We start from the raw sequence: 24,508 nt of genomic DNA, 5'->3' as shown, positions 1-24,508 counted from the left end.
CCCACTTTATTTATTTTTCAACCAGAGGCCTCGAGCAACATGTACGCATTTCAGAGCAACTGCTACAGGATACATAAATTAGAAGGTATTTCTTAACAAAAGAAAGTAAACACCCCAATATTCCTGGATGCAGGTAACAAGGTCCCACAGTTTTGCTTTAGCTGATTTATGTTTCTGAGACGTGGTTTCATTCCAGCCTCTCTGCAGACCAGCATTAAAAATTAAATTTAAAGCAAGTATGTTTATTGGCTCATTTTTATCTTCTCAAAAGCAACTCTCTAGACCTTCTAAATTATTGTGAGGGGGTAGCAGCCACATGCAAAATTGCAAGAAACAAACGTAAATGAGCAATTATCAGAAATTAACGCTTATTCAAATTTCCAAGACAGTGAAACTTGGTTAGGGAAGGTCCAACCAACCACCTAGCCAAAGGAGCCATATTATACATTTAAAAAGTCTTTCTGCCTGTTGCCCCTGTTCACACAGAGCCTCTGCATGCAGCTTACCAGGGCAGAATGCATCAACGTCCAGCTTCTGGGCAGAGAGGGTTGGGGAGCCAAGCTCAGACTCTGGGATTCGAGGGCTCTCAACAAACTTTGCTTTCCTCAGAGGGGCTAAAGGAGAAGGAGGGGGAGAAAAAAGGAGAGGTCATGAGTAAGGGAAATAGCAAGCAACAGATGGAAGCACTTAACTAAACGACACTGTCAGACTCATATCAGGTTACTTTTTTTTTTTTTTTTTTTTTTTTTTTTTGCCAGGAAAAAAAAATTATCTGCATTCTTTACAAAGGAGATGGCTCTTGGTTAAACTTTCAAACTGCACAGGCTGACTTTAAAGTGTGTGAACACTGAGGCACATTCCTGATACTCTGAAACATTTTCTTTTCTCCTACTTTAATTTTTTTTATAGGAAGCGAATGAGCCTGGATCCAGCCAGCAACTGTGGAAAAGCAAAGATCATGGAGAGGTACACAGAGCCCATCAGGTTTTAGGATATTTAACATATTTAACTGTAAATATCTGAACTGAACACATAAATGCTATGTTCAGTAATTGTTTCCTTGAACATAAAATTTCAATTTCAAGACAGTCTCATTTGTTGGACCAAACAGGTTTGGTGTTCAACACAAAAGAGCAGAGCAAAGCTAACACTGCAAGCCAAAAAGAAGCACTCCACTTTTATCCTCATAAAGATCAAGAGACTTAGGAGAGGATGGGGAAAAGGTAAAAGTGTCTGTAACAAAGCATCACTGACCACTAGTGCCAGAAAAATGGGATTTTCTCCACGTTTTAACAGCCTGAACTCTAAAAGACATGAAATTCTGCACAACATTTTTTCGAGTAAAATTAATAAAAGTGGTTTGGTAAAAGTCTTTAAACATATTCCAGACCAGAGAAAGAGAACTAGAGAATTAAGTTACATGCAGAGATTGTCATCTTGCATTTCCAAGTTAAACTCTCATGCCCATTACAATGAAAGGCTCATTTGAAAAGCCCCTCAGCTCTGATTCTGGGGGTCAGTGGCTTCTGCCCCTCCATTTCCATTACTTATCTTTATAGCTCCCTGTCTTGCAAATTAAATTTGGGGTCTGCAGCTAAAGATTGGGAGGTTGTTCTTTTGCTTCTCCTGTAATAAAAGCTCAACCAGATCAGAGAATGATCTCTGAGGCAGCAATAAATCTCTTGGTTTTAGGGAGCTGCTGTGGTGCTAGGAAAGGCTGAGAAGGTCCAAGGATGGGGAGCCTGACGGACAAAGCACAACCAGATCACTCAAACTGAGCTACACATGAGTGATGATCCCAGGTATTTTTTTCAAATGGAGTATGCAAAACGAGAGATGCAGACTGAGGTATGGTTTTTCAACAGGAAGGCTCTGTGAAGCAGAAGAAAGGCAAAGAATCAACCCCCCCATCTCTGCACCAGAACAGGTGAGCTAAAACCCCTCCTCTCTACCCCCTCGTGATCCATCTCGGGAGATGTGCTGAGGGAAAGCAGGTACCACACTTCTATTTGACACACAAAATCTGGATGGATATGAGACACGCTGCCAGCACATTCCCTGCAAGCCCATCAGGGTGGGTGTAACAGGAGCCCTGCAGGGCAGGAGGAATGTGAGAGACTCGGGAAGATAAGGACAGCCTGCAGCCCCTTCTCCCCCCATCCCACAATGGCCATGATGAGCAGCACCACTCAAACACTCAACCTGATGCTAAACACTGCAAGCCAGCAGTCAATTCTATATAATATATATATATAATACCCCCAGAAATATATAAAATATGTATATAATATATAATATATATATTTATATTATTAATTACAAATTATTACTTATATTATACAATACATTATATATTATATATTTATATATAATATATAATCCCCAAAATATATAAAATATATAAAATATATAAAATATACATTCATATTATAAATTATAAATTATTATTTATAAAATATCTATAATATATTATATATATAATTATATATATGTATGTATGTATGTATGTATATAACCCCGCCAGAAATATATAATCCCCCCAGAAAAAAATCCCACATGTGCACACACAAACACCCCACAGCCACAAACTGGCCAACACCTGAGAAAAATCAGCCCCAGTAGCAGTCTTGTGCCAGATCCTGATGTAATGAAAACATTTTAATATTGAAAATATTATTGCTATGGCCTGAAAATTGTTTAAAATAATAATTCTGCACTGGTCAATCCTTTAATGTTTAGTTTGTAATTGCAATTTAAATATATATGTTTCACCACAGTCTCCCTAACAGTAATTTCTATACTATATATTAAATATACACTCTTTTTATCATTTCTGGCTGACACCAGGACCATATATCATCCCATGCAGATGTGGCAGTGCTCACCGTGTTCTAAAACACAAAACTCACAGAATTTTCACAGTCCAAGAAATGTTAATGACTGATGGGATTGTCACTAGAAGGTTTTGCACTAAAAAGTCTTTTTAAAAAGAGGAGGGAGAATTTAAATAAACACAGAGAGGGCAATGTGATTACTGCCCCCCTTGCTGTGTGGACACACGGGTCTGTGGAAGATGCAGGACCTGCACGTTTTGACACATCAGCACTGAACAGTTTGCCTCTCACCTGTAAGGAAGGAATTGATCTCCCATTCCATTGGGTTTTATTTCTACGTTTACTCTGGATCTCTTTTACTCCTCACTGAGGTGCCCATTGCCCCACTAATTCCTGCCTTCTCCACTGATGACAGCAGATGTGGATCCTGCATCCAACAAACTGATGAACCATTTTTTCTTTTGAGGGCAATAAAGAACATCCTATCACCAATGAGGTGAAATCTCCATATACTGCAAGTTCAGCCATACACATAATTTTAATACATTTCACAGCATCACGAAATCACAGACTGGGGTGTGCTGGAAGGGAATTTAAAGCTCATTCAGTTCCACTCCCTGGAACTGGGCAGGGGATACCTTCCACTACACCAGGTTGCTCAGAGCACTGTCCAGCCCGGCCTGGCATCTATTTTATTATGTTTCTGTTCCCTCAAAAGCACAACTTGAGCCTTAAAAACACACTTCCACCAGCCAAGACACAGCACGTCACCATGACTCACAGACAACAGTTTACTTTAAAATGCTCCAGTCAATACAACCCTGTCCATGTAAATACAGGTGGGGAAAAACCACAGAAGGAAGACTTTCTGTTATTACAAACACCCTGAGTGTGGAAAAGACAAAAACTCCTCCTAACTCACCCATAACCCAATTACAGGAAAGGAGGATTTTCACATTCAAGAATTGAGCACCCCTGACTTCATGTTCAAATGAAGATTATCCTGACAGGTTCAGATTTGGGCATTAGTCTTCAACCGAATAAATAAATGGAAATATCATAAACTCTGAAATCTGGTTTGACACTCTACAGCCAAATGTTAATGGATAACACTGATCTTTTTACAGAAGTGGCTTTTCAGGGCACAACGGTTTGCCTCGGTCCTGAACCCCTTCCTGAGAGCAAAGGCAAATCTTGTGATCACAGTCATGGGATGAGCTTCTGGCACAAATTATAGAAACTAACAAAAGCATGAAACAATTATTTGAAGTATTCTGTACCTGCTCAGTCCTTTAAGCCTCCTATTCCTGTAAGGATTTTCTGTATGAAACTGACCAACTCCAGGTGTTAAACAGCATGAAAACAGCCCTTCATGTTACACAACTGGAGTTTTTCTGAGCACAGAAAATTACATCTTCCACGAACACCAGGAAAAAGGATGTCTGCAATAACCAGTTATAAAAATGTAATAGATTGAGTAAAGGTGGCAGTCACTAGCAAAGCTGGCTTTCTAGAACTGCAAAACTAGCATTTAATTCAGAAAAGCACACTGATGACATGGAGCCTAAAGTCACAACCGTGTTCCTGTCACCAGATGACAGCCCAGGAGCTGGTGGCTGCAGCCCATGATCTGTGTCCAGCTCACAGGCCAGCCCTGTGCCCAGTGCCTTGATGACAAACACGTTTGCATCACACAGGACCTGACCTGCTGCTACAGAAGAAGGAACTTCAGTTTCAATGGCTGAGACGTTCTTCCAAACCAATACTGCACATTTCTGGGGCCAGTGCTGCAGTTCTTAGTGAGATTACTCCCCACTGGTGTCCAGGCCAGCAAAACAAAACTGAAAATCCTTCTGTCGATGAGAATAAAATTCTCATTTGACTTTGCCAGCAACTCTTCCTGCACGAGGAAAGTGATGCTTATTCCGGGGTAGGAATTAACCATGTAATGCAAAACAGGGCCAGCAATCAGAAAATTCAATTAACTGGCTCATTTATGGCACTTTCTGCAGCAGGCTGTCTGTCTTCCAGTGGAGACAAAGTCTGTTCCTTATGGGAGTGGGCACTGGGTGCCCACAGCAGCTGTGGCTGCCCCTGGATCCCTGAAGTGTCCCTGGCCAGGCTGGGCAGGGCTTGGAGCAGCCTGGGACAGTGGAAGGTGTCCCTGCCGTGGCAGGAGATGGGACCAGATGTGTTTTAAGGTCCCTTCCCACCCAAAGCAGGGATTCTGTGACAGACTAACAATAGGGAAAGGATTTCATCAGTAACTGCAATGTCAGCAGCCTGACTTTTTAAGACTCTCTTTAAAAACAGGGAGCAAACTAAAGAGAGGAAAAGTGGGTGCTCGGTGCATCCTCCATTCCCATCTTTCACTCATGCCAGAGCCTGACTCATGTTTGGAGGTGTCCCAGCAGCTCTGCAGTGCTGAGCAGAGCTGACTTTATTGAAGTCTCCCTCGAACTGAAATGTTTTTAGTGCTGCAGAGTTATTGATCCACGGAGCTCCTGGAACAAATAACTGTCACATCCAGCACAGCTGCACAAAAGCCAGCACAGGGGTGATGAAGCTCTGCTCCTTCCTCTGGCCCAAAGGACCCTTTATTTGGCTGAGGTACGAAACAGAAAGAGGAAATTACAGACCACATGATTATTTTTGCTGTGGCACTAATCCTGGAACCCTAGAATGGTTTGGGTTAGAAAAGACCTTAAAAAAATCATCCAGTCCCACTCCCTGTCACAGGGAGGGACACCTTCCACTAGGCCAGCTTGTTCCAAGCTCCATCCAAGCCAGCCATGAACATTTCCAGGGATGGGGCAGCCACAGCTTCTCTGGGAAACCAGAAGAAATAATATACCAGCTGTGTGTAATAAGGATTTTTAGGTACATTTAAAAAAAAAATTCAAATTAAACCAGTGACAATACATACAATGAAGGTTAACATCCTCTTTACATAATTCAGCATTATTTTATAGAATCCATTGTGTAACAGCTTTTTCCTCTTCTATTATATGAGACTATAAAAGCTTTTTAAATTACATTCCCCAGCCTCTCTCCTCTCATCCCACATTATCACAGCAGTGAGGGCAGGGCAGCACAGAAAAGTGGTGAGAACAATGTGTTGTCTGGAAACATCATGCTTGTTCCAAAACTTTCAGAAAACGTGTTTAGCTTAGGAGATAAGGCCCTGAAACAAGAAAATTGAAGGAAACATAGGTGGAAAGAGGAAAAGAATAAATAAAAGCAGGAAGAGAGTTCAGCAAGCTGGTGATAGCAGGACAGCAATGGGAAAGGAGAGCTCAAAAAAGCAACTGCATTAATGTAGAAGTTCTTCTTTGAACTGCAGATGTCTGTAACACAAAGGTTTTGCCTATTTCTGCCCCTGAAATTTATTTTTCCTTTGAAAAACTGAGGAATAACCTTCTCTAAAGCAGTGGATTCTGCAATCCCATGGGACCACAGAGACCTCTTGGAACATTCTTTCCTCCTCTCTGTCTCTCTCCAGATGAACAAGGCACAGCAAGAATACCTTCAGTGACCTCAAAAAGGAATGAGTCTTCTGAAAAAGTATAATTAAATCAAATTATTTCCCATCTCAACAAAATTATTACAAACCCTCCTAAATAATTGATCAAAATGGTCTTCTGTCTGAATAGACATCCCTAATCAATGTTCAAGGGAGAAAATCACCCCGTTTTGAAAAGGCTTGTATGAATTTTAAATATATGTAGAATAAAATAATACAGCTTTCTGCCTGAAGCGTTCAGTAATGGCAAGACAATGATGCTTACAACACATGTATATATTCAGAGAGAAAAGAATTCCTCCTAAAATACTAACCTGGCCGTAGTCTGTGCTTCCAAAAGGAATTCAGCTCAATTTCCATTTTGCTCATTCTTAGAAACCATTTTCTGTCATTCAGAGAAGTGGAACAGTTGTTTTTCCATCACACCACTGCTGGAGACAGCAGCCAGCAAAGTCCCCTCCCCCAGCTCAGCCCAAAGGGCTTCGTTTTGGAGCATCCCAGTGTCAATCTCCTGAGCAGACGCTCCCTGGAATACTCTGGCAAGCCTCAGGAAGAAAGCTGCTCCTATTATTGATCCCAGGAAGAAAAACACACCCTCAACTTTCCCCCTAGGTAAGGCTTTCATCCAACATGAGCTGCCAACAAGTCTTTGTCCATGTAGGGGATAGCTTTGAGGAGAAATCAGTTATTTAATTAATACACAGACATGGCAGCAGGAGGGGATGGAACTTTCCTCTTCCCATCCCAACTTATCAAGTCATTTTGACTCCTTGGAGCTGTGGCACACTGTACACTTCTCCATGTCATTTCCCATCGAAAATCCTTCTTTTCAGCATCTTCTGAAGCCTCTCAGAATTGCCTTTTTTAGCAGAAATTCCTCATCTGTGACTCAAGGTAGAACCCTGTGCATGAGACAAGGGAGATGAAAGCAGAGAAAGGAAGGCAGCACCACGTGCTCCAGCTTTCTAAGTCAGCTTGTTATGAAAACAAGGAATAAATTTCTGTTGCAGTCACTCTTGAAGTTTCAGACTTTGTTTGCACTAAAAAAATATATAAATAGAGAGACTGGAGAGCTGGGACTGCGGGATGACCACGTCATCAGTATTTTAAGCCTATGTAAGATCTGCTCAAATACCCCAAAGATCCTCCCAAATGACAGAAACAGGGCAGAGCTGGAGGGGAAAGAATTCCTCAACCCCTCTATCCCTTTCCCCAGCAGTTTTATTTCATTAAATGTTAAATTTAAAACAGATGAGAGGAGAATACTACAAAACACAAGTGCTGAATTGCATTATTCCCATTGAGTCTCCTACTATCCTGGAGTTCTTTCTGTAGTTCAGTGACTCAGATGACACTGGCACTAAAAATGAGGAAAAATGTCCAAAAAGGACCTGGATGTACTATAAAGGACATTTAGTCTATAGAGAGCAGCAAAGAGTTCTGTCACTTTAATCAAATTATAGGCAACCCTGGTAATTCACTGGTTAGAAAGAACCTGTTACACCAATTTCTAACAATGCTCAGATTTCAAGCTAAACTTTCAAGCTGACAGAAATCAAAAACTAATTAAGCATCTACTGAAGCAAACACATTTCCCTCTCTCTTGCACGAAGCTGACAAAGCTCAGGGAAAGCTGCCCAGTGCCACTGTGTCCCCACCAAGGGGCTTTTCAAAATGGTCTATGCTGAACATGGCAGTCAAATCCTTTCTGGACATCGACAAAGCTTAATTTAACTCAAGGCACTAGAAAAAGAGAAAATATTTTTAACTGATGATTCTTCCCATGGAAGAAAAGAGCAAGTGAAGTGCAAACAGTTCTGAAATGCAGATTATCTCCCTAGTGTTTCAGCTCTTCTAGAACAGCTTTAGGGTCCCTTCTTACCCAAACCATTCTGCACCTCTGTGATTCTCTCCACCTTTCTTTCCACTGAGAAGTGTATGCAGGAAGGTATCCCAGCCCATGGCAGGGGTGGAACTGGATTCCCGTTCAGGTCCTTTCCAACCCAAACCATTCTGTGACTCTGTGATTAACTCTGCCCTCCAGACCTCCTCCTATTGACATGTTCCACATACACACCAGGCCAAAGGGCCTGCAGCTTCCCAGAGCTCCCTCCAAGCCCTTTTTAGCACTCATTGCCACAACCACCACCTGTCAGCTGCCTGGTGCTAGGAGGGTTATAAATGAGCAGTTATCCAGCAGAGAAGTAATTCAGCACCCTTGGCCACCTCATGCTCAGCCCAGTTTGCTTTCCTGGCCTGCTCTACCTGGCCAGACAAAGCTCTGCCATCCCGACTTTGCAGTGCCTGTACCCACACACTGGGTACCCACTGCTCTGATTCTCTGTCATTAGAGCAGTAAAAAATTAAAACCTGCACGAGGGGTTTGGAAAGGAACTGAAAAAGAATAACAAAAGCACTCTAGACAGCACTGCAAGAGCGCCGCTGAACTATTTTACGAGGAGCCAAGAATGATCAAAGGTAGGTATCAAATTATACCAGCAAATTAAATTGGAACAGGAGGGGCAGGGCAAAGGCCAGCAGTAAGCCTAAGCTGCACATAAACAGAATCTCATTCATTGTCCCACCATATCCTTAAGATCTAACCAAGATATTGTAACCATAAAAGAGAGAAGAGTAAACTGTAAAAAATCTGACCATTCACAGCCCAAGTAATCCCAAGTTAGAGCATGTGAGAGACTGGATCCTGTTCACCGTATAAACCACTGCTTATGATCAGGACTACACAGCTACAAGCCCAAATAAATTCACTCCTTGATAACAGCATTTTCAAATAAAGGCAAGAGATTAAGAACAGCTAAGGTAATTTTATTTCTGGGCAAGCCATTCAAATTTTGTGATGCTAAAACTAATTTAGTTGGGTTAGTTGATAGCACCAGAGCTGTAATTACATTGACACATATGCAAAATTCTTCTATTCATATGAAACTGGATTTAGGATCCCTATTGCTCCACTGGTAGCAGCATCACAGAATATTCTATCCTTAAAATGAAGCTGCTTATCTGGCAAGGCACAAGCCTGAATTAGCTGAACTTGTTTGTTAACACTTGAAAAACTGCATTATGCTGCATTTACAAGGTGGGTTTTACCTTAGAAAATTTCTAATTCAGCCATCTGCGGTTTTCAGTAATTTATTTGCTTTTCCAATTCTTCATTTCCTTGCAAAATTAAAGGAGCTGTTAGAATTTTCTGCTTTAAGGAGTGATGACTGCTCATCATCCTTTCCTTCCACAGAGGAGCAGGGACAAGGACACATGGCATGCCTCAAGGATTTAATTGAAATATCTAATAACCATGGGATTATTTGTGTGAACACAGATGGTTGAAGCAGACTGTCACTGACACAGGAGTGCCATGCTCCTCATCATGAGCGGATTTAAGACCCAAAACTTCTCTGAGGCTCTGGTGCACACGAATCCTGTGACACCACCAACGTCCCAGGACCAGGGGACACTAAAATGTAAATAATGGGAAGGCAGCACTCGCAGGGCCCCTTTCCAAGCTGAAAGGGCAACAGCCATGACACGCAACAGGGCCAGGACCATTTACTGACAGAAACACACCCATCTGGTGACTTCCCTTCTAAAAACCACTTTCTCACTTACACCTACTCACTTCCATGGCTGAGAAGATAAAAAAGAAAAGCATAACAGGGATAAAACCTGTTCTGTCCTAATCCTGCCTTCATCTCTGCAGAGGAAATGCTTGTAGAAATTTCAAGTTTAAGCCTTCCACCACAATCAGAGGGGTGGGGACATCTTCCACTATCCCAGGTTGGTCCCAGCCCTGTCCAACCTGGCCTTGGACACTGTCAAGGATGGGGCAGCCACAGCTGCTCTGGGCACCCTGTGCCAGGACCTGACCACCACTGCAGGGAGGGATATCTTCCTAATATCCAATCCAAACCTACCCTCTGCCAGTTTAAAGCCATTCCCCCTTATTCTGCCACCACAAGCCTTGGTAGAAACTCCTTCTCCATCTTTCTTGCAGCTCCTCTATCTAGGAATCTAGGAAATGTATCTAGCTCCAAGCTATCTAGGAATTACTGAGCATCAACAGCTACTCCAGGAAAATCACCACAGAGCAAGGAAAGAGAAGTGCCAAAGCAACGGCTCAGAGCCAAAGATCCAGCTCAGTCCTCAACCTCCTGTATGGTTTGAGCATCACTCGGGGGATCTGTGATGAAAACTTGGCGTGTGACCCTGCAACGACCCCACCAGGACCCTGTTCAAGTTGTGCTGGAACATCTCGTGCGTGGCATCATCCCAAACTCGGTGATAAGACCATGAGTTTAACTGAACCTGATCAAGGTTTCCCGCGTGGTTAGAGCCAGCCAGGTACAAATCACATCAGAAATTAACTTCTGCAAAAAAGTAACGCTCAATCTTTGGGCAAGTGACTCAACCCAACACCTCAGTGTGGTCATTCCTTCTTCACACAGGAAGAAGTTTCCAAAACAGGCTGTCCTGTTGTGACAGAAGCAGGAGAGGACCAAAGAACGTGCCCAGCTGGAGACAAGGCCTTTTCCTTAGAAAACAAGTAGCCCAGGAGAATGCAAGGGCTTATTCCACACGAGTGTATCCTGTGAATGCCTTTCTGCTCTCAAGTGCACAGGACACCTCTGAAGGCACGTTCCAGGAGTAGGAGGAAAGACGTAGCCCAGGGAAGAGTGATGGCCTGATTTAACTCCACAGGAGGCTTTCCACACCACCTCCTCTTGCTATAGAAACCTCTTAGCTATGTCTAAAAATTAAGAATTCTCACACACCAGAAGTGTAATTGTGACAGATGCTCCATTTTGTGCAGCCCCAGTGTGAAATAAGGACAATTTCTCTCTCTGAGCGTCTGAAAACCCATGGAGTTAAAAGGCAATTTTTTTGCCTTTTAAACACTATCTTCACTAGAGAAACTTTTGGGGTTCTCCCTCTGTTTAAGCATCTACACAAGTATCTGAAATGCAGAGCTATTATCACCTTTTCCCAGCTCCAGTGCTGTGATGACATGTTTACCACATCCTCTGCAAGGCTGAGCAGTCCAACAGCCTTGATGCAAATAAAAATACCCTTGGGAAGAGCAAATTCTAAACATTCTGCAACACCCTCACACCAGCACCAAGGGAAAAACATGGGATCTTCTGCGTATCCCTACTGCAGTTTCTGCTCTGTCAAAATGAAAGACAGTTGGGTGTCAAAATGAGACAGATAGGGCTTGTCTTGAAAACAGCACTGAGGAAAATCCATGCTAGAACTGGTAAGTGTCTTTCAAAAGCCAACAAATATGATATGCCAGTTTTTCCCTTCCCTTTATTTAAGAAAATAAAAGTTACATCCGAACTATCCTGAAATTAATGCAGAAATGTCGTGAGTCTGACAGGTCTCCAACAAACAAAAACCCTTGAACACAGGATTTGGTTTAATTCCAAAAATTACAAACAGACACACTACTTATCTGCATAAATTTCAGGGACAGTTTTGGAGCTCCAAAAAAAATTTAATCAGAAATTTTCTCATTTCCCACAAAGACTTACATTGGTTTAATAGAGATAAAAGTCCATCTGTGAGTACACAGGGACACATTCACCCACCTGTTTCATCTCTGCAAGCCCAAATGATTTCCATTTGAGTATGTGCCTGTCAAAACAAATCCCGAGTCCCAAAATAATGGATGAAGAATCCCAAAAATGGATAGTAAGAACTGACACACCAGGAAAAATACACTCGGCATATGTTACTGTAACTGAACGAGGATCCTCCTTCTCCAGCAGGTTTCGTTGCTGGAGACACAACCCCAGAACCACCGAGGCTGGAAAAGACCTCCAAGATCATCAAGTCCAACCTGTGCCTGACCCTCATCTTGCCACCAGTCCAGAGCACTGAGTGCCACATCCACTTATTCCTTGGACACCTCCAGGGACAGGGACTCCCCCACCACCCTGAGCAGCTCCTTCCCGTGCCTGACCACCCTTTCCATGAAGAAATTCTTCCTGAGACATCAGGATTTGCCACATTAAGAGCATAGAACAGGACGGAAAATCCAGATGGCCAAACCACAATGAAAAGTTGTGTGTATTTTAGGTCATTTTTTTAAAAAGGGACAACTCAGTTATTCTGACAAAACACAAGTTTTCTACTCATGAAACCCCTAGGCAGACAGAGAATGCAGGGGATCAGGGAAACTTCAACAGAAAATTAATTATGCCCAGAAAAAAAACATTTTACACCTAGAACCTGAAATCTAATGGCACTTTGCAGGTAACTGGGGCCTTGGCACTGCTATGCATCCTGAGACACGGGGTGGGCCTCCCACCCAACCTGCACTCCTACACAGGAACAGGAATTTCAGATCAGTGTCATGCTGACAGCATGACAGAGATTTCAATGAAAAGAAATGTAAGCCTACTGCAAACACTACGGGATAAAAATACTTTAAAAAAGAGCAAAGTCTCTCCTGACACCAACAATTTCAAGCACAATATCCTTCAAAAATTAGCTTCAACATGAGCATCAGGCGCTCCAACAGCTTCTCCTGAAATTCTACCTTGGTAATGATTGTTTATTTACTTTTATTTCTAGAAGCTCACTCTTTCAGTGAAAAGCAAATATTTCTTTCCCTCAGCACAAAGGAGTTTTATAATCCACTCAAATCGAATTTTGTGGTCATTTCAGAACACAAAAGGAAAACATTATCTCAATCCCATTGTTCTAACATTTTGAAAACAAGCGACTTGGTGTCTGTAGCATTTTCAAGTCTCTCCTCAGCAGTTCTAGTTCAGCAATGCTCAGAAATCAAATTTTTTCATTGCATTCATTTTATGTTTCATATGAGAAATTCTGCACATCTGAGCAAGGAGGTGACAAGCTCAGATTATGTAAAAACGATTGCAACAACTAAAACACAAATAACCACCAGCAGCATCACTCTATCTGACACTAACTCCCTCCTAGTAATGGCTTCCTTACCAACTAGGAGCCCCACAATCCCTTATTGTACATTGATTTTCTGCAGTTAGAGGAGGCTGAGCAATGCCCAGCACAATCCCAACCAAAGACAGTGCACGACAAATTGTCCAAATACTCACAGGGCTTTGCTTGCTCTCCCCATCAGCCAGGCTGGGGATTCAGGGGTACCGCTGCCTGGAGAGCACTCTGGCACAGATCCTCCTCTGATCCCTCCCTCTCCCCAGTGCTGGCTCCATCCTGCTGCTCCCCACGTCAGGGTGATGTTACAGGTGACACCTCCCGCCGCTGATGTCAAGCTCTGTTCCCAAAAGCACAGGCACCGTCTCCCTGCGGCGCTCGCTGCTCCTACAGGCATCACCTGCACATCCTCTGGGTGCCAGGAAGCCAGCTCCAGCAGGATTCCAGAGCTCCAGCAGGATTCCAGAGCTCCGGCAGGATTCCAGAGAAGCTTACATGGACACACAGCCTTCCCTCTTCGTCAAGTCTCCCAGTGTTACAGAGCTGCTTTCATTCCTACCCGAACGCTGCAGCAAATGCAGCCTCTACGCCTCCCCTGGGGGGAAAAGGAAGGATTTTTACAGTTTCTTTCTCTGGTGCAGCTTAATTTGCTCTTTTCCTAGAGCAAACTGCTGAAAAGAACAGGGAAATAATGGATCAGGAGACCAGAGTGACTGACTCATGGATGCTCTCCCGAATATTTGGGAGTAAGCCGAGGGGCTGGTGATGCAGCCCAGGACCAGAGCTGATGAATGGCGCAGTGCTGCTGTTGTCATGGCAACTAAGAGGAAAAGAAAAAAAGGCAGCACCATATTAGGAGTTGTGACATGGATTCTGGGAACAATTTATACTAAAAGGCTCTAAGCCCTAGGATACTTTAAAGCTGCAGCACCCCCTTGGTTGGGGATGGGTTTCATTGTTCACACTGAAGCGGTGGGCACAGATTTCAGACAGGAGCACATCCAGCCCAGACACGTTTGCATCAGCAGGGCTGCACCAAAACAACATGATGCTGCAGTCTGTGCAAATAACTGGAACTGAAGTAATTGAAATTATTAAATGGCTCGACACTAGTAAGGACCCAAACTAACATCTGTGAAAACAGAGTACCCACAGGTAGGCACAGCCCCACTCAGGTGAGGAGCTCTGTCCTCGCAGAGCCAGGCTGAGATGAGCCAAACTGCAGCACCATCCGGTGGCTGAGTGCCTGAGCAGCACTGCCACCAACACAGATCCTGCCAGGCCTCCTAGAGACAGGAGAACATTCCCAAATTAACCCATAACCCAGGCACTGCTGGGCAAGGGAGGCTGGCAGAGCCCCCAAAGCACCTTCAGGTATGGCAGAGCAGGGAAAGGCAGCTCACACACACCTGCTGTCACAAGCTGTGGGCAAGGCCAAGGTTTGTATTCCATGGGCAACACTGGGGAAAAAGACATTATTTACCAGAACCATCATCAGCTGCTTTTCACTTAATGCACGTGCTCAAACAAACAATACACAGTGAGGGAGAGAGAGGCCACTGTCAACCCAGCAGGGCTGGGGCCTGGGCTCAGCAGCTGAAACTTTGTCAGAAATCCTTCCCATTGGTGATTTATTTTATTTTGAAACACAGAATCCCAGAATGGCCTGAGCTGGAAGGGACATTAAAGATCAGCCAGTTGTCACTGCTGTGCCCATGGGCAGGGACACTTCCCACTGCCCCAGGCTGCTCCAAGCCCTGTCCTGCCTGGCCTTGGGCACTGCCAGGGATCCAGGGGCAGCCACAGCTGCTCTGGGCACCTGTGCCAGGGCCTGCCCACGCTCACATCACAGAATCACTGCTATGGTTGGAAGAGACCTTGAAGATGACCAAATCCAACCATCAACCTTGCAACACCATCACGTTCCACACTGAACCGTGCAAGCAAGTGCCAGAGCCACACACTTTTTGAGCGCTTCCAGGAGTAGTGACTTCACCACTTCCCACATGTGCCAGCACTGACAGCTTCCCCCCAGCACTCCCACCCCTGAAGCTGTGCCTCATCATCTCTCACGCTCCCACCCAGCTGAGCTGGTACAACAATTTGGAGAGAACGTGTGGTCCTGGGGGCTGCAGTCATTAATCTGGGTTTATCACCACTAAACAAGAAACAAGAAAGTTTTCAAGTAGAGAGATCTGAGCTTTTTAGCCCCACAATGTCAGTTAACATCAAAGAATATTGAACCATTTGCTGAAGATTTAGAGAAGGGAGATGTCACATTCCTCGTGGCTACTCCCAAGAGATGCAAGGGTATCCCATGAGGGATGGGGAGAAGACAAGACCCCAGCACTACAAATGACATGTGTGATGGTGGCACAGAAAATGTTGTGTGCTGAGGTCCCCAGCCCAGATGGACCTAGAGGGTGTTGAGAACCACAGTGGTGGATCCTCACTGGCATCACTGGGAAGAGCAAGTCTCCATCCTGTTTAGCCCTTCTCTCGACATCTCTGAAGGATCTAGTGAAAAAAATATACATCTTCTTCAGGAAAGAGGCTGCTATCAACTGCCTGAACCCACTGATTTATAGGAATATTCCTAGTGACTTCTATGAACTCTGTTCTTAGGGAAAGTTCCCACATTCCCCAAACACAAGGGAGGAACGCTCTCAAAGAGAGGATCTGTAATGAAACCAGCTCCCCAGGCCCATGCCTTTGAAGACACTGAAGCAGCTAATTCACACTGGATACAGCAGGGTAAGGCCTCTGAGAATCCAAACCCAAACATCCAGACCAGGTTTTTGTTAGAAAAACATGATTTCTTTCCTGAATTTCTCGCTAATATTCTCCCCTCCTCTCAGGCACTCACACACATGCTCTTTCTAAGAGAATCCCAACGCTTGCAATCTGTCATTCAACAGAAAAAATAGCAATAGCCAAGTACAGTGATGAATAAAATTATCCCTGCGCATATAAATGTACAATATGTAAATGAACACTCCTTCCTGAGGAGGAGGAGGAGGAGGAGGAGGAGGAGTGGGATGCAGCACAGGGCTTTGTGCAAACCCTCTGCACATGGTGGGTTCCACAGGAGTGGAATAAAACGTCATGAGCTGAGTCTTTCAGCCCAGCATCTCCTTTATTAACCTAATGCATGTATTTTTGGCATTGATCCCCAAAAGCACTCACATACATTCATCCCTGAGCACCCTCCTGGAAAGCACTGCTGTCCTCGAGGCAGGTATACAGAGCACCTGCATTATTTTCATCCCAGTTATGGCTTTGAGTCAGCAATAACACACCCCTGATGTACAGCAGAATATTTAAGCCCATTGTTTCAACAGCAGTTGCTCTTTGTGCAGCAAGCACGGTAACTTTGAGGTGAAAGTTTTATTGCAGACACAAACCAAAATGGTGTCTTCCACTACTTTACCTGGGCTGGGAGGGTGGGGAGTTTTCTTTCCCCTTTATTACATATTTTTCACATTATTTTTTGTTAATAAAGCCACTATTAAAAAAAAAAAAAAAGAAGAAGAATTAAATAACACAAACTGAGCTTGAATGTGCTGATTTAAGTATCTTTTAAGTATCTTTCAGTGCTAAAGAAGAGGTGGCACAGGCAGGAGGGGGAGAACTGATTACTTATGCTGGCTATTACTTCACCCCTCAGAGTGACAACGATCTTAGTTTTTCTTAATCACCAGACTATTCAGCAGAGTGGAAATGGCACCCACATGGAATATTTATCACCCTCTGAACCCAGCCAAGGCTTCAGATCCAGCAAACCCAGATACCAAGATGTGAGCGAGTGACCTTAGCTCCTCTGGGTAGAAAACTCTCACTCTGTGGAATGTGTTCCTGAGGCTTTTTACCAAAAATGGACATTTTTAACTTTTGTGGGGATGAAAAGCTGCCTTGGTTAAAATCAGACAGATTAAGAATTTTTAAAGATTATATTATCATAGAGTTATGGGATGGTTTGGGTTGGAAAGGACATTAAAGCCCACGCCTTGCCATGGGCAGGGACATCTTCCACTGTCCCAGGGTACTCCAAGCCCTGTTCAACCTGGTTTTGGACACTTCCAGGGATCCAGGGGCAGCCACAGCTTCTCTGGGCACCTGTGCCAGGGCCTCACCACCCCCACAGCCAGGAATTTCTTCCACATATCCAATCTAAATCTCCCCTCTGGCAGTCTGAACCCAGTTTCCCCCTGTCCTGCCGCTCCAGTTCCCAACAGAAAGTCCCTCTTTGGCTGTAGGCTCCTTCACATACTGGAAGACTGCTCTGAGTATCTAGTAAATGGTCCTAGGACATAGATTTTTATTTAAAAAAACAAAATTTGAAAGATAAAGATTTTTATGTACCATAAGGGTGAGAGTCCCATAAGGGTGAGGTTCCCAGCCCCTCACCAACCACTCTGCAGACATGGAATTATGATAGGAACAGAATCTCTCTCCCCCAGCCTTTCCAAGTTCTCCTTTCACCAGAGGGCAGAGGAAACAAAAGGCACCAAGTGCGTCAAAGCTCCCTTTTGTACACACAGATCAGATTATATTCCAGAAAAACTCTTTTTTGAGATTTCCCTCAGCACAAGCACAGGACCTTGGCTGACCATAAAGCTGGGCACAGAGGGGGTCAGACTTCAGGCAAAAAGAGAGTTTCTCAAAAACTGTTGCCAGTAGAAATACTTCTTTTCAGGCTTTTATATGGATGTTGGACTCCAAGTGCTTTTGAAAACCACACTAGTGCATCATCTCTAGGTATTCATACCACAGTCCTGACAGGTTAGATAAACAAAGCAGTATCTAAAAATATGCATGAACCAAAAAAGAAAATCACTTAGCTATAGAAGTTCATAATTTCTTTGATGTTCTCTCAACATTCAAAATTTAAGCATCAACCTCTTTAAAATCACTGTAATGCTTCCACTGTGCATAACAGCAACACAAACTGGAACTGAAACACACTCTGATAGAAATTTCTCAAAAATGAGAGAATATTTGTAAACCAGAGAGACCTTTTTCAGCAAAGAAAGATTTCTCTGTCAACACAAAAACCCAATCCATCCCCAGGTTTGACTGAAGCCGATGCTGTAACAAACAAGGGAAACGACTTCCACACATAAACCATTCAAAGCTTTTTTTTTTTCTTACAGATTTTTTGCACCAACGGACCTTAAAAGCCCCAGTGAACTTTATTTAAGTCCTTACCAGTTAACTTCTTCACAGGTTGGAGCCGAACACTGATAGACTGATGTGTGAGTAAGGGGGAGGATGGAAGGGAGCGGGACATGCCCTCCATTATCCGAATGTGCTGCATACCTTCGGTCACTGGGAGTGGCGGAATTGCGTAGTCAGGTTCAAAAGCACAGTCGTTCTCTGTGGAGGTGCCTGATGGGGAGAGGAAAAGAAAAATTAATAGGTTAGAATGCAAGGGAAAGAATCCTGCTTCCGTCACTCCAAAAGGGCTGGCTGGAGGGAGCCCTGTGCAGAGCTGGCTTGCCAGCTGCTTGTTGCCTTTGCACACTCGTGGCACATCCCTTGAAGAAATGTTAAAGAGCATCTCAGGACCCTTCTCTGTATGATGAACAGCAGAACCATGAAGAAATTCTTTCAATGTTCCTAATTTGTCTTTCAAGAGTGTTAGAGTCACCAGTTTTCAACATAATGACCATAGTTTTTAGATTGTTGGTTTCTAATAAAAAAACTCCCAGCTAAATTAAATTTCAACAGGAGAACCTTTAGCCTAAAAAACCCCACAAACCCCAAACAAAATGAAGAACAAACGCCTCTAAAAACAGCCACCAGCTCCAACTCTCCCAAGAGACTCACAAGGCCCACGTGGGGTCGCATCACTACACATCCACAACGGAATACACGGAATCGCACGAGAACAAGTGAAGAGAGAACAATAAAAGGACTCGACCCTAATTGTAATCAATATTAATGAACAGTGAAGGGAAGGTGCTTCAGATCAGCAAGAGTCAGGAGCCGTAAGGTTCCTCCTATTAGCAGCAGATATGGAAACCTTGGGGTCAAGGATGCCTGGATCTCCACTCTTGTCAGTAAGATGAACAGCCTAACCCAGACAACTAATAATTCATATGCAAAACCAACCCAAACTGTTATCATTAACAGTTCACTAATTTTTCAATAATGTTAGAAGGCCAGACTTGTGTCTCTCTGTTACAAGATAGATTTTAGCTCTCATTGCGTGCTGATGTTTTCCCTCCATAAAGACACTCCTCACTGGATTTCCAGTGGATAGCTGTGCTGTTCTCAGTGGCTTGTGAGAGTGTTTTTAAAAGAGAAAATGTTTGCTGGACAGAAAGGGAGATGGGCAAGAAGCCTCAAATGCATGGTACTTCAGAGGAGATGATGGACGACCTGTGCTCCCAATACCCAAAGTACAATGTGAACAACCCAACTATATTGCTTACAATCAGCAGAAAAACCCGCGTTGAAATAATTGTCAAAAATCTTGGACCACTTCCCGAAGGGCTCTAGAGGGCTGCAGCACCAGCGGTTGAAATGCATCCATTCCTGGTGCCAGCAATCAGGGATGTCTCTCAGCTCTGTAAGGCTCTTCACATGAACGCCAAATGAGCACTAACACCCTTCACACCTTCACTGGTTTTGACAGTTCAAAACACAACTCACTCCCTGCTTGCTCAGCTCTCACCAGTTACCAGGAGCTCTCTGCGGGCTCTGCCAGCCTGGCCAGGCTCACCAGGAGTGTCAGGGAAGACAAACCACCATCTCTGCCAAAACCAGCGTCCAAAAGGCCAACCCATGATGGGTTTTTAAAATACATTTGGCACCGGGCACGAAAAAACAGACTTGCCACCAATGATTTTGATTCTTAAAAATAGTTTCAATTGCCTCAGGCTAACTTTGCCCATAAACCATGGGCATCTCCTGCAGCTTAAAGTCTGGAAAAGATTTACAAGTCTATGTGCATTTCACTGGTTATTATGGTGCAAGTTCCCAGTGTCTTTGATCAATCTACTTAAAATCAAGGGTAGTATGTTATATAAAAATAAAAGTAATTATAGGTGGGCAAAGTTTTCCTTCTTAAAATTCAAAGGCTTTACAACAAAACAAGTGAACTCACAAAACACCCACAAGGTACTACCTTCATTTCATACATCCAAGATTTCTCTCTCCTCCTTGGCAGAGTAAATAAACACACAAGCAAAACCCCCAAAACAGTCTGAAATTTGTTTTGATCAGAAAGAATATTTGGCTTATCAAACCCTGGAATTAGGGCTCGTTGATGGCTGAACTGGAACTTTAACAGCTTGGTTACATAATATATTTAAATAAAATGTTACTGCAAAGTGCATATTTGAACTCATAAACTATTTCTGAGAGCTTTACAAGATTACCACAGAATTATTCAGGTTGGAAAAGACCTTTAAGATCGAGTCCAACCATCAACCCAGCATCACCACAATGTTCACCACTAAACCATGTCCTTAGGTGTCACATTCACACGTTTTTTGAACACTTCCAGGGATGATGACTCCACCATTGCCCTGGCCAGTCTGTTCCAGGGCTTGAAATTCTTTCCATGAAAAATATTTTCCTGAACCAACCTAACCAACACCTAAACCTCCCCTGGCACCAGCTGAGGCTGTTTCCTCTTGTCCTGCCAATGAAGCTTTGAAGACACCTGGGCATCACACACGGTAGCATGGAAGGTCAGACAGCAGGAAGACAACTGCTCCATTTCAGCTGGATGCTTTATCCAAGGATAATAAACTTCCTCAAGCCACCATCATGAAAAATACCCATTAGCACATGCAGACAGATTTCAAGTGATGGACACAGAGCTGGAAAAGTTAGAGATAATGTTTCTATAGAGCAGAGAGACTTCTCCTTCCATGATGCAGAAAGCCTGCCTCTACAATTGCATCCACTGATCCAAATGGAAATATTTAGCTCAGAAGCTTGTTGCTCCAAGAACTTGGAAGCTTTTTAACCTTTTCCTCTTCTATTCCCTCTCACGCTGAAACTTCTTGCTGGTTACTGCAGCTCCTTCAGTCAGTCATCCAAGAGGTACAGATTGGTGATTCTTGAGAAAGGATTTGCAAAAAAAAGATCCCCTCTTACTCTGCCAAAACCCATGCCTTTCCCACAGCAGCAGAGACCCAGAATAGATGGGTTGAAAGGGAAGTTGAGAGAATAGAATGTGTTCAGATCGCTCCCAGCAGCGGCTGCGTCTGAGCTGCTCTGCCCCATAACAAGAAACCACTGGACACAAGGCAAACACAGAGGACACGCCAGGCACCCACAGCAGAGCCTCCAGCACACAGCTACACAGCATCTCCATCTATACAACTTCACCTGAGCTCAGGGTGGGAAAGAACAGCCACTCTCTCTGAGCAAAGCAAAGCACTCCTTCTGCGCAAGCTGCCATGGGATATGTACAGCTATAAATTCCCTGGTTCCTTCCTAATTTTACTTTAACTCTACTTTAAAACAATAAAATTAAAAATAATAAATTTAAACGCAGTAGTTGAAAGATCCTATGTGAAAAGAGCAGTTGACACTTCTGAGCTTCAGGGTTTTAACTACCAATTCTGATCACCCTAATTCTCATCACAGCTTCAATGACTCAAAATCATCTCACCCAGGCAACACTGGAATACTGCCAAAAAAGGACAATTCTCTGGAGAAAATGTCCCCATAATAAGTCATTAGGACACCATGACAACAACAGGCTTGAGCCTAAATGAAAGGAAAATTATTGCTGCAATCCCAAAGACAGAGTAAGTCAATGAGCATAGAACCTACCAGAGCCCTTACTCACAAAAAATGCTGCTCAGTCTCAAAGCTGTGTGAGAATACAACATTTTCACAACCCTCACAAATGAGAAAATGCTTAAAACTTCGTAAAGCTGCTTCAAAGGACACGTAACCCAGCACAGATCTAAGACCAGCTGCTGCCAGGGACAGAAATCCCCATTGCAGGACTCTGTGTGGTGTTAACCAGTCACCAAACCTACTCTGAGTGATGGATACTCAACAAAAGAGTCAGTTGGATTGTTATTTAAAGAATATAAACCCTGGTTTTAGTTCTCCCTCCCTTGGACCTTTTGTCCTCTTCCTGTGGGATGAAACAAACCAAAGCAAAAGATGTAAGGTGGGGCTGTTCAGGGGCACAGGTACACACAGGTCCTTCTCCACCGCATCCCAGGGCTTGGGGAGGGATAACCTGGTGATGGTGAACCTGCCTGAAGCTCTCTGGTATCAGGGGGAAGACAAGCAGAAACTTGGAAACCAAATGCTGGTTTGGGCTGGTATGTGCTGAAGAATTCCAGCACCACCAGCTGCAGCAGCAGAACACTCTGCACCTCCGGCTGCAGTACGGGGGTACCGTGCTCTGCAGGTCCAGCTGTGCTGAGCCAGGAGCTGGGTTAAACTCCTTCAGCCGCTCAAAGGCTGCCTGGTTTGTCAGTCTCAGTCCGTTGGTAGCTGTGTGGATCATAACCACGGGGGCAAAGTCCGTCAGGTCACACGGTTTGACAAGAAACACAACACGTGGGAAATAGCAAAGGTGAACGAACGAGAGGAGTCCCCGAGGCAGAACAACACTCAGGTTTTACCTTGCCCAGCTCGGCTCTGACGGGAGTCTACACTTGCCTGTCTTCGGTCTGGTGGCTCCTCGTTCCCTCCATCTGCACGAGAACCAAAACAGCACAAGTAGAACATCATAGTGGACAGGTCAGGCAGATGCAACTTTTCCTTGAGTCCCATCACCTATCTCAGAGGAGCAGCAGGACAAAAGGTCCCTCTGGCAGACTGAAACTGGGCAAACTGCTGCTTGACTCTGCTGCTCCTTCCACCTTTGTCCCAGCTCACTGCAATGAAATCCATGAGGTCCTCGGGGACAGAAGGAAGGTTTTACTTGCTCCTATTGATGCCACAGACATCTGAATGAGATAAAAACCAAACTGTGCATCTTCAAAGAGTTCCTTCCCTTTGGACTGTTATATCAAAATATAAAAATATTAAGCATTGGAATGAAGAGATCCAGAAAAAAATTAAAAAATATTTGAAATCTGAAATTTGAAACTGTGTCCCTTTAAAATTATTTGTCCACTAGAAACCAGGAAGGCTGGGAAGAATAAAACCTCTTATTACATCCTCTTGAAACTGTTTAGGAAAGCAGCTACAGTTAACAAATCCCTAATCCATCAGTGTAAATGCAGAGTGGGACATGGTGTACAATATTATACAATTAATTACAGGCTGCTCTTCATTGATCAACTGACCAGATTAGAAACAATAGATTCACCCATCAATACAGATGCTTGAGTACATGGAGTCTCTGGCAGCTGAGGGCAAAAAGAAGCCCAACTCCACAGACTGGGAGAAAGCAAAGCCAGGGATTTCAAATTCAGGCTGTATTTCAGCAGCTCTTTCCTTGTGGCAGGGGAAGGGGAAAAGGGGAAGCTTTTAAACTCTTTAAAACCAGTTTTGAAATAACTGAATTCTTAAATTAACTCAATAGCTGGTTTAGCATTGATGTGTTTTGATGACACTAAAAGCAACTGCATTTTGATATCATTGTACCTCTGGATAGCTCTACAGAAGTTCTTTGGTGGAGGGGCCTGTTGTGCCACAATTTAACCTTATCAACTCCTGCTACATCTGAACTATCTCTGGCTTGATGGGAAGTTGTGGATTGCAGCACAAGAGCAGAACTAAAACGGGACTAAAAATTTTAGTCTACCCTCACCCCCAAAAAGAGAGGAACCACACCCCTGGCCAGGAGAGGTTTTGTGCTCCCTCCTCCTTTGGTGAAATGCTCCCAGCCCTCAGTTTTCCTGAAGCAATGCTCAGGCACCTTGAACACATGCCAGCCAGGCCATTTCTGTCACCTTTGCATCTTTCCCTGCTGACACAGCAGCTGCATGTGAAGGTCGTCTGGCTACAGCAGCCCAGAATCCTGATTTTAAATGAGCTGCACCCACCCCAATAAGCCAACAGTTGCCAGGGGGCCACAGAGCACGACACTTGCCCAGTTCCCTTTGACACTCTGGTGGCCAGAAGGATGTCACACTGCAAATACAACTGCAACTGCAATACCATTATCATCATCATCATCATCATCATCATCCCTAATGGCCCTGGCTATGAGCCCCCACAGACAACCTCTAAGTCATGGAGAAAACAAAAATCCTTTTAAGCTATGAATATAAATCCAAAT

The 24,508-nt window shown here is 43.8% G+C and overlaps 1 protein-coding gene across 16 annotated transcripts in view; it reads right to left on the bottom strand.

Annotated features, from left to right (window-relative positions):
* TANC2 (tetratricopeptide repeat, ankyrin repeat and coiled-coil containing 2) overlaps window positions 1-24,508 on the bottom strand; it is a 157,589-nt gene that overhangs the window by 90,893 nt on the left and 42,188 nt on the right. For 5 of the 16 annotated variants that reach the window (XM_038163435.1, XM_038163433.1, XM_038163436.1 and 2 more), the window contains 3 exons: window positions 22,902-22,973; window positions 18,502-18,681; window positions 507-614 (listed from right to left, as the gene is read on the bottom strand). In XM_038163435.1, the coding sequence (XP_038019363.1) occupies window positions 507-614; window positions 18,502-18,681; window positions 22,902-22,973 (360 nt within the window). Of the gene's footprint in view, window positions 1-506; window positions 615-13,454; window positions 14,992-18,501; window positions 18,682-22,901; window positions 22,974-24,508 lie in introns of those variants that run through there. The other 11 variants (XM_038163443.1, XM_038163444.1, XM_038163437.1 and 8 more) reach the window with 7 other exon arrangements.

The sequence above is a fragment of the Motacilla alba genome, chromosome 27 (assembly GCF_015832195.1).
Source record: "Motacilla alba alba isolate MOTALB_02 chromosome 27, Motacilla_alba_V1.0_pri, whole genome shotgun sequence".
NCBI lineage: Eukaryota > Metazoa > Chordata > Aves > Passeriformes > Motacillidae > Motacilla > Motacilla alba.
This window is presented reverse-complemented; position numbering and strand designations above follow the sequence as displayed.